The sequence below is a fragment of the Quercus suber genome, unplaced genomic scaffold (genome assembly GCF_002906115.3).
Source record: "Quercus suber isolate HL8 unplaced genomic scaffold, Cork oak 2.0 scaffold_21, whole genome shotgun sequence".
NCBI classification, from domain to species: Eukaryota; Viridiplantae; Streptophyta; class Magnoliopsida; order Fagales; family Fagaceae; genus Quercus; species Quercus suber.
Window position 1 is genome coordinate 2,191,881 of NW_027069486.1, and position 12,750 is coordinate 2,204,630.

The window sequence follows — 12,750 nt, forward strand, 5'->3', positions numbered from 1 at the left end:
AAGCGAAGACTTAATTGAAATAAAGGATAACAAACACAACAGAGTTCACACTGCTAACTGAGGGAGCAGTAACTTACAAAACAAACTAAAACCCAACAAGCAAACCAAACACTAATTTAAAAACAACACTTGAACTTCGAACACACAAAACTAAAAATAGTAGCTAAAGCTTTATTTGCAGACAACTTCACGAGATGAGACAAAACCCGTGGAATCGCAACAGAGAGGCATTGTAACAAAAAGTTGTAGCATGTGGCATATAGAATTTTTCTTGTGATTGAGAAGCTCCTCACTTTGCCAATAGGTCGCGCAAGTATTGGCTTCCCACAAAATGGGCACTTCCCAGTTCCCACCATGGGCAAATGGCAATGACTATTTTAGCTCAAAAAAGTATGCTTACGGAGAAGGCAAGGACGTTCATTGGTTAACACGTACAAGTCACCGACCTCGTACGGCACTAAAGTTGCTTTGCCTAAAGCTATCTGTTACAACAAAGAATCAATTTCTTCTTCGAAAACTCTCGATGGTAAAATTCCATGTATTAAAATTGGGTCAGGTTATGTGTGGCTTTAACAAATTCATTTTTAGAAAAATTTTATTGGAGCAAAATTTTTTCAATTTTCAATAATTTTTTTTTTTAAATTGATTTCTTATTGTGTGCGCTTAAGACACACATTAGTAAAATCCTTGAAAATTTGAAGGCAGTTCTTACTCGCGCATTATTGTTGTACACATCTTCTTAGTTATTACATACAGTTGAACGCATAGCCTATAAAATTGTATTTTTGAAAATAAGATTTAAGTTATAATGGTGAAATGGTAAGATTCTGGATCTGTTTGGGATCCGCTTATTTTGCTAAACTGAAAATTTTTCGCTGAAAGTACTGTAGATAAAGATAAAAGTTAGGTGAAATAGTACAGTGGAGTCCATGAATAATATCAAAAAGTACAGTTGAACCTATAAATAGTAGCAAAAATAATGATTTCACAATTTTAACTGAAATTATGTTCCAAAACAGGATTTCAGCCGTGAGTTTCGTATACTGTAAACTCAATATGCTCTTGGAAGGAACTAGGTAATTTATATTTAAAACTTGTGAACCAAGTTTCCAAGCCACCGTGGTCTAGCAGACATTGACTTCACTCTTTTCACATGAAGAAGGTAATTAAGACCCCAAATTTCTTTACTTTCCCATCTTTTAATGAATGAGGCCAGTCTATAAAAATACTCTATCCTAGTTCACTCTTATGCATCACATACCACTTTTCTCCATAACACATACACTACATCTCTCTCTAGCATTCTCTTGCATTTTTTCTCTAAGTTTTGCTCCTTTCTACTAAAACATGGAAGAAGAAAGCTCACTTGTAGTAGCTCAAGCAGTCCAAGAGGCACCCATCATTTCATCCTACAATGATCGTATTCGCCCACTCCTTGATGCAGTTGACAGCCTCCGTCACCTTATGATCACAAGAGAAGGCATTCAGCTCCCCACCATTGTTGTGGTTGGGGACCAGTCCTCAGGAAAGTCAAGTGTTCTTGAATCACTTGCCGGTATCAACCTTCCCCGTGGCCAGGGAATTTGCACAAGGGTGCCTCTCATAATGAGGCTCATGGACCAGCCAACTCTTGAACCTGATCTTTCCTTGGAGTTCAATGGTAAAGTTGTTCGAACTGATGAAGAACATGTTTCTGAGGCTATAAATCAAGCCACAGAGGAGATTGCCGGGTTCGGAAAAGGGATTTCCGACTCTCCTTTGACATTGGAGGTGAGAAAAAATGGTGTGCCTGATTTAACTATGGTTGATCTTCCTGGAATTACTAGAGTGCCAGTCCATGGTCAGCCTGAAAACATCTATGACCAGATAAAAGATATTATCATGGAGTATATCACTCCTGAAGAGAGTATTATACTCAATGTTCTTTCTGCAACAGTGGATTTCACTACTTGTGAATCTATCAGGATGTCACAGATGGTGGACAAGACTGGTGAACGGACTCTTGCTGTTGTTACTAAGTCTGACAAGTCTCCTGAAGGCCTTCTTGAGAAGGTTACTGCTGATGATGTCAATATTGGGCTTGGCTATGTCTGCGTAAGGAATCGGATAGGAGAAGAATCTTATGAAGAGGCGCGAGTGGAAGAGGCTAGACTTTTTGAATCACATCCTCTGCTTTCCAAGATTGATAAATCTATTGTGGGGATTCCTGTTCTGGCACATAAGCTGGTGCAAATTCAAGCAGATAGTATAGCTAGAAATTTGCCAGCTATTGTGAAGAGCATTAATGACAAGTTGANTGAAGCGTAGTGTTTAATGCTACTACTCTCACGTTGCGCCACATCAGCTGCCACGTAATTCTTTTTTTTTCTTTTCTTTTTTAAAATATAATTTATCTACAATTTTAAAATAATTTTTACAATTTTCAGTCCTATAAATGCAGCCTACTACTTATTTATTTACTTCCATTACTTATTTACACTTCTCCAACCTTTCCCTCTCCCTTACCATTTCATCTCCCCACTACTTCCTCAATCTTTCTCCCTCCTTTACCTTTCATCTCCCCACTACCCTCTACATTAATATCATTCTTTCTCTTTCTCTTCATCTTCCTTTATTTTTGTCTTTTCTTATTCACACATTCTTACTATAAATTTGTCACTATCTCTTCTATTCCATGCATAATTTTCCCTCACAAAAAAAAGGTTCCCTCTCTCTCTCTCTCTCTCAATTTTTTTGTAGATTTTTTTTATTTTCTTGCATCTCTACTTTAGGTTGATAATTTTTTATATTCTTTAAAACTCTATTTTGGGTTAATGCAATTTAGTTTAGTTTTTTAAATTGTGATTTAGTTTAGTTTTTTAAATTGTCGTTGTTGTTGTTGTTGTTGTTTTTTTTTTTTTTTTTTTTTTTTTAAATTCTCTTTGAATGTTAAATGTTGTCCTATTGCGTTCTAAAGAATTAAATATAGCATATACAAATATAATATTATTCTATTACATAGCATGATTTAGATAATTTGGTATTTATTCTGTTATATAGCATATTTTTTATAGTGCTCAATTTAGATGTTAAACTGTGAGACTTTACTAATTTTTGTTTATTTTCTAATCCTTTGTAATGAACAAAGTACTCTTAATAGTTGTACTAGAAGTACTTTATAATGCCATTTATTTAAAGAAAAGCAAAGGTTAGCCAAACAAAAATAATCGGATAGGTGACAAATTTTAACTTTTGCAATTTTATTTTAATTATTATTATTTTATAACAATGCATGTATAGAAATTTAATTCTTAGATTTTGCTAATAATTATTTATTTGATAATATGTTTTGAGTGGCCGAAATTATAATTTCTACAAAGAAAATAACCTTAATAGATTATCAAAAACAAAATTTTATCCTAATATTGGTTCAATTAATCATTGTTAAGTTTTATTAATTTTTTTTTAGTGCATGTTTTTTTGGTGTTTTGGATTGATCCTATATTACATTTATGATTGTTATTATAATAAATAAAAATATAATTACGAAATACATTACTCATTATTAGATTAGTTTAAATTGTAAATTTTGTTTTAATAAAACCACCATAAAAATAATTATCACGCGCAACGCGCGGGTTCGCGGCTAGTTTAAAATAATTGCTATGCTTTCATCTATATATTACTAAAAACTGAAGCGTAGCGTTTAATGCTACTACTCTCACGTTGCACCACATCAGCTGCCACGTAATTCTTTTTTTTTCTTTTCTTTTTTAAAATATAATTTATCTACAATTTTAAAATAATTTTTACAATTTTCAGTCCTATAAATGCAGCCTACTACTTATTTATTTACTTCCATTACTTATTTACACTTCTCCAACCTTTCCCTCTCCCTTACCATTTCATCTCCCCACTACTTCCTCAATCTTTCTCCCTCCTTTACCTTTCATCTCCCCACTACCCTCTACATTAATATCATTCTTCCTCTTTCTCTTCATCTTCCTTTATTTTTGTCTTTTCTTATTCACACATTCTTACTATAAATTTGTCACTATCTCTTCTATTCCATGCATAATTTTCCCTCACAAAAAAAGGTTCCCTCTCTCTCTCTCTCTCTCAATTTTTTTGTAGATTTTTTTTATTTTTCTTGCATCTCTACTTTAGGTTGATAATTTTTTATATTCTTTAAAACTCTATTTTGGGTTAATGCAATTTAGTTTAGTTTTTTAAATTGTGATTTAGTTTAGTTTTTTAAATTGTCGTTGTTGTTGTTGTTGTTTTTTTTTTTTCATTTTTTTTTTTTAAATTCTCTTTGAATGTTAAATGTTGTCCTATTGCGTTCTAAAGAATTAAATATAGCATATACAAATATAATATTATTCTATTACATAGCATGATTTAGATAATTTGGTATTTATTCTGTTATATAGCATATTTTTTATAGTGCTCAATTTAGATGTTAAACTGTGAGACTTTACTAATTTTTGTTTATTTTCTAATCCTTTGTAATGAACAAAGTACTCTTAATAGTTGTACTAGAAGTACTTTATAATGCCATTTATTTAAAGAAAAGCAAAGGTTAGCCAAACAAAAATAATCGGATAGGTGACAAATTTTAACTTTTGCAATTTTATTTTAATTATTATTATTTTATAACAATGCATGTATAGAAATTTAATTCTTAGATTTTGCTAATAATTATTTATTTGATAATATGTTTTGAGTGGCCGAAATTATAATTTCTACAAAGAAAATAACCTTAATAGATTATCAAAAACAAAATTTTATCCTAATATTGGTTCAATTAATCATTGTTAAGTTTTATTAATTTTTTTTTAGTGCATGTTTTTTTGGTGTTTTGGATTGATCCTATATTACATTTATGATTGTTATTATAATAAATAAAAATATAATTACGAAATACATTACTCATTATTAGATTAGTTTAAATTGTAAATTTTGTTTTAATAAAACCACCATAAAAATAATTATCACGCGCAACGCGCGGGTTCGCGGCTAGTTTAAAATAATTGCTATGCTTTCATGTTAACAAAGTAGTTTGCAACATATGTATTTTGTTTTGTTTTCCTTTCTATGTATTTGGTTTGTTTCACTTGAAACAGTGTAGTTTTATTATCTTTTTGTTGGGGGGAGAACCAATTTTAATATCATGAACCTACTTAGTAGTTTTAATTTCTTCATATATGTGAGTTCTCTGTAATTCAAGATTACAAAACCAACTTATATGTTTAGAGTACTGAAAAAATCCTCAGAATACTAAGAAGCATTATGAGAAAATTAGCTTCTTATAATGCATTCTGTGATTATTAAATATATATATATATATATATATATAAAATAGAAGAATGAAATGATTGGTTATGGTCATTTGCAATAATCAGGTAGATGAGGTGAAGTCTGTGAAATAGAGGATCATTTCCTTGGAATTGGGTAGTGGCTTATGACTATAACTGCGGCATGTAGAACAGTTTAAGGCAACCAAGCAAAAAGATTAAGTACCTATTGATAGGAACAAACTGAAACTACATTTACATTTAAATCATGCCTTAATCTAAATCAATCAAGCTTTAACCTAAATCGTAATAACTCGTTGATTCAATCTTTTCCCCCCTTGAATCAACCTACGCCCTGTTGAAGAACTTCCTTTTGGGTTTGTACGGTTGAAAGAATCTTGTATGTTTCTACCCATGGAAATTAAGGAGCAAAAATTTAGAATTAGCAATCTTAATACATTGATTGTCAACTTTGTTTAGGCTCACTTAATGGTATGAAGGTAAAGACAGTGATTTGCTAACCAAATTTAGAGTTTGAGCTTACAAGACCTTAAAATTGAATAGATTTCTGGGTTTGGGATTTCATATGGATCTCATAGTCATTTCATATTTTGCATTAAAAATAAAAATAAAAAGTAGTGCTCAGGTATTTCTATGCTAACAATGTTTAGTAGATTGGCCAATTTACACAGTCAACCCAAGATTTCTGCCAAAAGGGGCACTACCATCACTAGCTACAAGTTGACTAAAATTGTTGCCGTATAAATGGGCAACCCCCCATGCAGCAGAGCACATTTTTCTTTTCCTCAAACTTCTCAGAAGCATACAAAGGAAAACATCCATTAACCCGGAAAGCATGAATGTTATCAAATAGCAGTGTCAATTGTACTTCCACAGTTATAAATTCAATGTGGTAGAACCAATGTGATTGGTTGAACATTGTAATGCAAAACTTTATGTAATTTTGTATACAACTTCCACTTTGACCTAACAGTTAGTGCCTAGATAATACTTTTAGAAGGATAAGCCACAGAAGCAGCGCATGAACTGCCATATCAAATGTTTTAATCATGTAAAGGGGCAATTTCTACTCAAATATATATTCAGCTTCATTTCACAGCTTATTTTCTTAAATTTTCTTCTTTTGTTTTTCCTAAGTTGACAAGAATATACAAGAAGCTTTATGAAACACATATATTTTGCAACCAGGGGATTCAATATATTTTCTTATCATTAGACAAGATTTTTTCATCTTGACGGGCAATGTAATGGTTACCTAACCCAGAATTAAGATTGACTCGATAATGTAGTGGAAGAGCCAATCCATGTTGCATCCGATGAATTAATGAGACTCTGGGTGTCATCTGAGCCCTGTCCCATGATCTGATCAAAGTATTCTCTTAGGGCCTTAAATCTCAAATCATCACCATAAATACTTGGATCCATGATCAACTCATGAACAGCAGTTTGGCCTTCAAGCATGCTTACTACGGCAGACATGGTAGGCCGAAGTGTTGGTGATGGATTAGTGCATAATAGAGCTACTATCATAATTTTTACTGCCTCTTCTTTACTGAAATTAGATTTTAAGTTTGGATCCACCAAATCCATCAAATTCCCCTTTTGTTGTGAAACAAAGGGCCTGTAAAAGAATATAGAAGAAAATGGAAAGAAGAAATTAATTAGCATTATATATTGAGCAAAACAATACAAATCTTAAACGATAAGATAATAATTTACTGAAGCCAAATACAAAAAACTTGTTCTTAAAAAGAAACTATATCTAAAAAGGCTTCTAATGAAAATAAAAGTGAAATTTGTGATAGATTCATGCTATTCTTATATTGCCAACACTAACTCAATTTAATATTTTCATTTTATATCATTATTCAGGTCACCCCTCTACCCACCAAAAAATAAAATAAAATAAAAATAAATAAATAAATAAAAAGAAGAAAGAAATTGTATATATGGAATGCTTAGCTCTTTAAATGTTTTAATCAGAACTCAGTAAATGTTATTTAAAATAGTGGATTTCACTACTTGTGAATCTATCAGGATGTCACAGATGGTGGACAAGACTGGTGAACGGACTCTTGCTGTTGTTACTAAGTCTGACAAGTCTCCTGAAGGCCTTCTTGAGAAGGTTACTGCTGATGATGTCAATATTGGGCTTGGCTATGTCTGCGTAAGGAATCGGATAGGAGAAGAATCTTATGAAGAGGCGCGAGTGGAAGAGGCTAGACTTTTTGAATCACATCCTCAGCTTTCCAAGATTGATAAATCTATTGTGGGGATTCCTGTTCTGGCACAAAAGCTGGTGCAAATTCAAGCAGCTAGTATAGCTAGAAATTTGCCAGCTATTGTGAAGAGCATTAATGACAATTTGAGCTTGAATGTTGCTGAGGCGAAAAGAATGCCCCAGAAGATGTCATCTTTTACTGAGGCAATGACAGCCTTTATGCAGATTATTGGAATGGCCAAAGAATCATTAAGGAAAATTCTTGTGAGAGGAGAATTTGATGAATACCCAGATGAGCAAAACATGCATTGCACTGCTCGGTTGGTTGAAATGCTCAACCAGTTCTCTGATGAACTTCACAAGCATTCTGAACGTGACCCTGCAGAGAAATTTTTGATGGAGGAAATTATGGTTTTGGAAAAAAAAAAAAAAAAAAAAGTAGCAGTTCTCAGGTATTTCTATTCTAACAATGTTAATGGAACAGGGACCTCTAAAACTGTCGCCGTATGAATGGGCAACCCCCCATGCAGCAGAGGACATTTTTCTTTTGCTCAAACTTCTCAGAAGCATACAAAGGAAAACATCCATCAACCCAGAAAGCATGGATGTTATCAAATAACAGTGTCAATTGTACTTCAACAGTTATAAATTCAATGAGGTAGAACCAACGTGATTGGTTGAACGTTGTAATGCCAAACTTTATGTAATTTTGTATGTAACTTCCACTTTGACTTAACAGTTAGTACCAAGATAGGATAAGCCACAGAAGCAGTGCATGAACTGCCATATCAAATGTTTTAATCATGTAAAGGGACAATTTCACAGCTTAATTTCTTAAATTTTCTTCTTTTTTCTTTCCTAAGTTGACAAGAATATACAAGAAGCTTTATGAAACACACATATTTTGCAACCAGGGGATTCAATATATTTTCTTATCATTATACAAGAATTTTTTGTCATGACAGGCAATGTAATGGTTACCTAACCCAGAATTAAGATCGATTTCATAATGTAGTGGAAGAGCCAATCCATGTCGCATCTGATGAATGAATGAAAATTCACCTAAAACAAGATTTGTACCGTCAACAATTGCAAGCCTTGAAAAACTACACTTAATGTTGATTGGGTGGGTTGAGAGAGGGAGGGGTAGGGGGTGACTATTTCTCTACCTATTACTGATATTGCCACTTTGCAAGTTAATAATTGATCATATTGATGTAGTCATGCACCATTAGCCATACAGGAAAGCAGAATATAAATTAAAATTTCTCTATATTGCTTAATCCTTTTATAAAAAGGTAAAAATTTAGAGGTAGCATTCACCATATGAAATTTAATTTTTGAATAAAACAGAAATTTCTCATCCTTCTATTTTATTCTGCAGTTTCTATCTGATGAGAAGTTTGAGATGTTGCTTCGATACATATAAAATTGAGGTAAACTAACTTTGCAGATTATTTCTATATCTATCATGTAAATATTTGTAAAGCAGGAATACTAAATAGGAGTACAATTGGGTAGCAAATGCAGATGGCTAATATAAATAAAGCTCCTACTAATACTTAAAGTGAGGACTTTCCCATAGTACTTTGTGTACTTGAACTTGTTTATGGAGACTTCAATTGCTGCTTTATTCTGGTTTTCTTTTTGGAAAGCAACTTGAAATTAGAGCCATTAAGAATGAAGGACGAGAAAAAGGTAGCTCACACAGTTCCTGCAACTTGGGTGCAAATGTGGCTGTTCTCCTCTTCGTAAAGCTTGGCCAACCCAAAGTCAGAAATGTTAGGATTAAGGTCCCCATCCAGTAGTATATTGCTAGTCTTGATGTCCCTATGAATAATTTTCAGGGTTGATTCCTCATGCAAGAAAGTCAGACCTCTTGCTATGCCAAGACATATTTTTTTCCTTCTAGGCCAGTCCAATTTCAGTCATCTTTCCTCTGGACCAGCAATGTAGATAGCTCAATCTATGATATCCAAATTTTTAGTTCAACCTATAGGTCCTATATGATTCATGGAAATTGACTCCTACTCTTTTGAAGTCAAAATAATAATATGCCAAAGATGAAAGATTAAGCTTACCAAATAAAGCATGTTCAAGGCTATCGTTTTCCATGTATTCATATACCAACAATAACTGATTTTGTTCAATACAGCATCCATAGAGTCTAACAAGATTCGGATGTTGTAATCCAGAAATCATGCCTATTTCATTCACAAATTCATGATTCCCTTGCTTTGATTTAGAAGAAAGTTGCTTAACTGCAATTATGGTACCATCTAATAAAGTGCCCTGCATTGATGGTATAATTTGCGCTATTGGTTATGTATGAGGTCTATCTGGACCAGTGAAAATGCGAAGGGAATAAGAGAAAAAGGTATTAAATGCATTCATGCAAAGATAGAAGACTATGATGGAGTTGTAGATTACCTTGTATACAGCTCCAAAGCCACCTTGCCCTGCTTGTTTGCAGCATCAATATTGTTAGTGGCAGCTTTAATTTGCCTGAATGTAAAAAAACCAGTTTGCAGATCTAGGCCTCTCAGTTCTGTATGGAACAAGTTTCATATATTAGAATGCATCTTAAAAATTTAAAGGACTGCTTCATTAGTATTCTTACTAGTCAATGATATCAAAATAGAGTTTCCTTCTTCCCTTGATGTCCTGCCTCCCAAACATCCTTTCCACTGAAGAATTCCTAAAATCAGGAGGATAAGGCTTGACACCAAAACTACAGTTCCAACTGTGATGAGTATCTTCTTTTTTCTATCATCAGGAGGGTTGAAATCTACAAAGAAGGAAAGTAGCAAAGAATAGTGATTGTAAAACTGCATTCGATTTTGCATATTGTACTGTAAAGGCATACACATAGGTGGATCTAGAGTAAAACCAGATACTATTAGATGGTTCAAAACACAGGTTAGGTAATAAAAAAGGAATTAGAGAGGAATAAGAAAAATTATTTGTTTGTCTTCGACCAAGCTGCACATTAACATTGTTTCAAGTATTTTACTTCGCATCCAGTTGTTTTGGGGACTGCTTCTCCGTAAACCATACAATAAGAATATATTACTTTTTAGTTTTGGAAAATAAAAACATTCAAAACTCAAAAATGAAAGAGTGAGAGTGAGAAATGCCTGGCCATGTAAAAGAAGGAATACAGTACATACAACGTTTGTACTTACCAGCATCTATGGAGATAGCTGATATAAGAGGACCATATGTTCCTCTCTTAGGGACATTTGTTGTCCCTTTCCCAGACCAGTGAAAGCAGGTCTCCAAAATTTTATTCTTAACAAATGCTGTAAAGTTCCTAACAATTGCTTTGTCAACTCCTTGTGCTTCCTTCTCAATATCAAAATCCTTCAGCACCAGTTCTTCCTATAACAATATATTTAGGTCAAATTATCGTCTATAGCATTTAGGGAAGAAAAATAATTTCCATTTGCCAAGCAGCGCGCATAATATGTGAGAGAAAGAGGAGACAGGCGTGCATCTGTGTACAATTCGAAGTCATTCATTTTGAGTACAGATTCATTTGTTGCTATGTAGTCATGTGCTGCACTCCAAATACCCCAGAAATCTCCAGTGCTACTAAAGCCCCAACTATCATCCGACATCATGTGAACAAATTTTGCTGCACCTCCTAGCTCTAAATCTGCTTCATATTTGATGTTTCCAATGGTGGTTGCATTTCCACCACAATTTATATTCAAGGAATACTGAGCTAGAGAGCACCAAAGTAATCAGATACAATCAAACAAAACAGGAGATATTCAATTATCATTAATAATTTAATCTTCTTGTTTTCTTGATAAAAAATCATTGATGAGGAAGGTGTGATATCGCTAATTGAAGCATCTAAATGCTAGTTTGGTCCTAATATGTATATATACCTTTTGAACATGGATTATTCTTCAGACATTCCGTAAGAATTCTAGATTAAAATGTGGCATGAGGAAGAAGAATTAGCATATTTAAAAAAATGGAAATGAAAAATAAAATTATAAAAAGTGCTCTCCTTAGAAGTCAAATAAATTAGAAGCTTACGAGTTGTTCTGTCCAGAAAAGCTTCTGAACAAATTTCTGTTGAAACATAATTTCCTTTAATCTTCCAATACATAAAATTACATATCCATCAATTTTGATTACGCTACAATTAAATTAATCTAATATGTAAAAAAGTTGAAAGAGGAAATTTGAGAGTTGTATAAAAACTCATGACCATATTAACCACCAATTAATACAACCTTAATCCCTTCTTTCCATAATTAGCTAAACAATTAACCAATTCAGTGATTTATACCATCCTTATGGATGTTCTAAGAAAGACATCTTACATGTATTCTATAACAGAATTGTGTTCTATATATCTACCATAATATGACATTTCTTAAACTTCAAACTGGATTTATCAAAGCTAAAGCAACATCAATTTAGGCCCACTTGGCCACACCCACCCAGCATTTCTAGATAACAAACATTGAACAATGGAACAAAATAATGCTGCTCTTTCAAGGTGATGCTACATGGAGAAAAATGCAAATTAAGCTGCCAGAAGAATGGGATTATTTCACTCATTTCGTGGAGAATGTTCTCTGCAACCTACCCATAAAGAGGTCATGAAATGAACCATTATCCAAATTAGGATTTCAAATATATACATTTTCAGATATAAAACATTGTGTGTAATACCTTAAGAGAATATGCTTCTAATGTCCCAAATAAAATAAAATAAGTGAACAAAAATATCATGCAAATTCAGTGTGGAAGTTAAGATGGAAAGCATACTAGCGGTTATCTCTTCCCTTGAACCAGTCCGGAATTGGCCCACTGAGCAAGTTTCTTGTCAGATATCTATCCAATGAGCATCAAATCATCACATTGTGATTAGAAACACACATATTGTTACTGTTTTGAATGTACATAAAAGAAAATTTATTTTTAAACTTTTGTGAGCTGACTCTATTTGTATGAATCGTTTCAGACATACGACTTTGTACCATAATGCTTCATTCCAAAAACCTTTCAGACAAAAAGGCTCTTACACTATATTGGTAAATCAACAATCTCAAAAGATTTAATTGCTTTAGAAAGCAGGCCAACATAGTATGTCCAGCTTAACATAAATGGCCCCAGGATCAGGTCGTAAGTTGCCCACTGCATGAATTTAGATTGCTTACATGGTGTCCACAATCAATGAAATAAATTATAAATTACACTGCAAGAGTA

At 33.0% G+C, this 12,750-nt stretch overlaps 1 protein-coding gene and 1 pseudogene across 1 annotated transcript; one reads left to right on the forward strand and one right to left on the reverse strand.

The window, feature by feature from the left end:
* The first annotated feature begins 1,187 nt into the window (after window positions 1-1,187).
* LOC112025414 (putative dynamin-related protein 4A) lies at window positions 1,188-8,028 on the forward strand. The gene is made up of 2 exons (XM_024058089.2): window positions 1,188-2,052; window positions 7,423-8,028. The coding sequence occupies exons 1-2, from the start codon at window positions 1,348-1,350 to the stop codon at window positions 8,026-8,028; spliced, it is 1,311 nt and encodes a 436-aa protein (XP_023913857.2). The 5' UTR covers window positions 1,188-1,347.
* A 2,081-nt stretch (window positions 8,029-10,109) lies between these two features.
* Window positions 10,110-12,099, reverse strand: LOC112025415 (probable LRR receptor-like serine/threonine-protein kinase At1g07650; annotated as a pseudogene).
* Between the last annotated feature and the right edge of the window lie 651 nt (window positions 12,100-12,750).

Coding starts and splice junctions, on each gene's coding strand:
- LOC112025414 (XM_024058089.2), top strand. CDS start 1,348: ATGGAAGAAGAAAGCTCACTTGTAGTAGCTCAAGCAGTCCAAGAGGCA. Junction 2,053..7,422: donor CTGAAGGCCTTCTTGAGAAG/GTTACTGCTGAT, acceptor CTTCTTGAGAAG/GTTACTGCTGATGATGTCAA.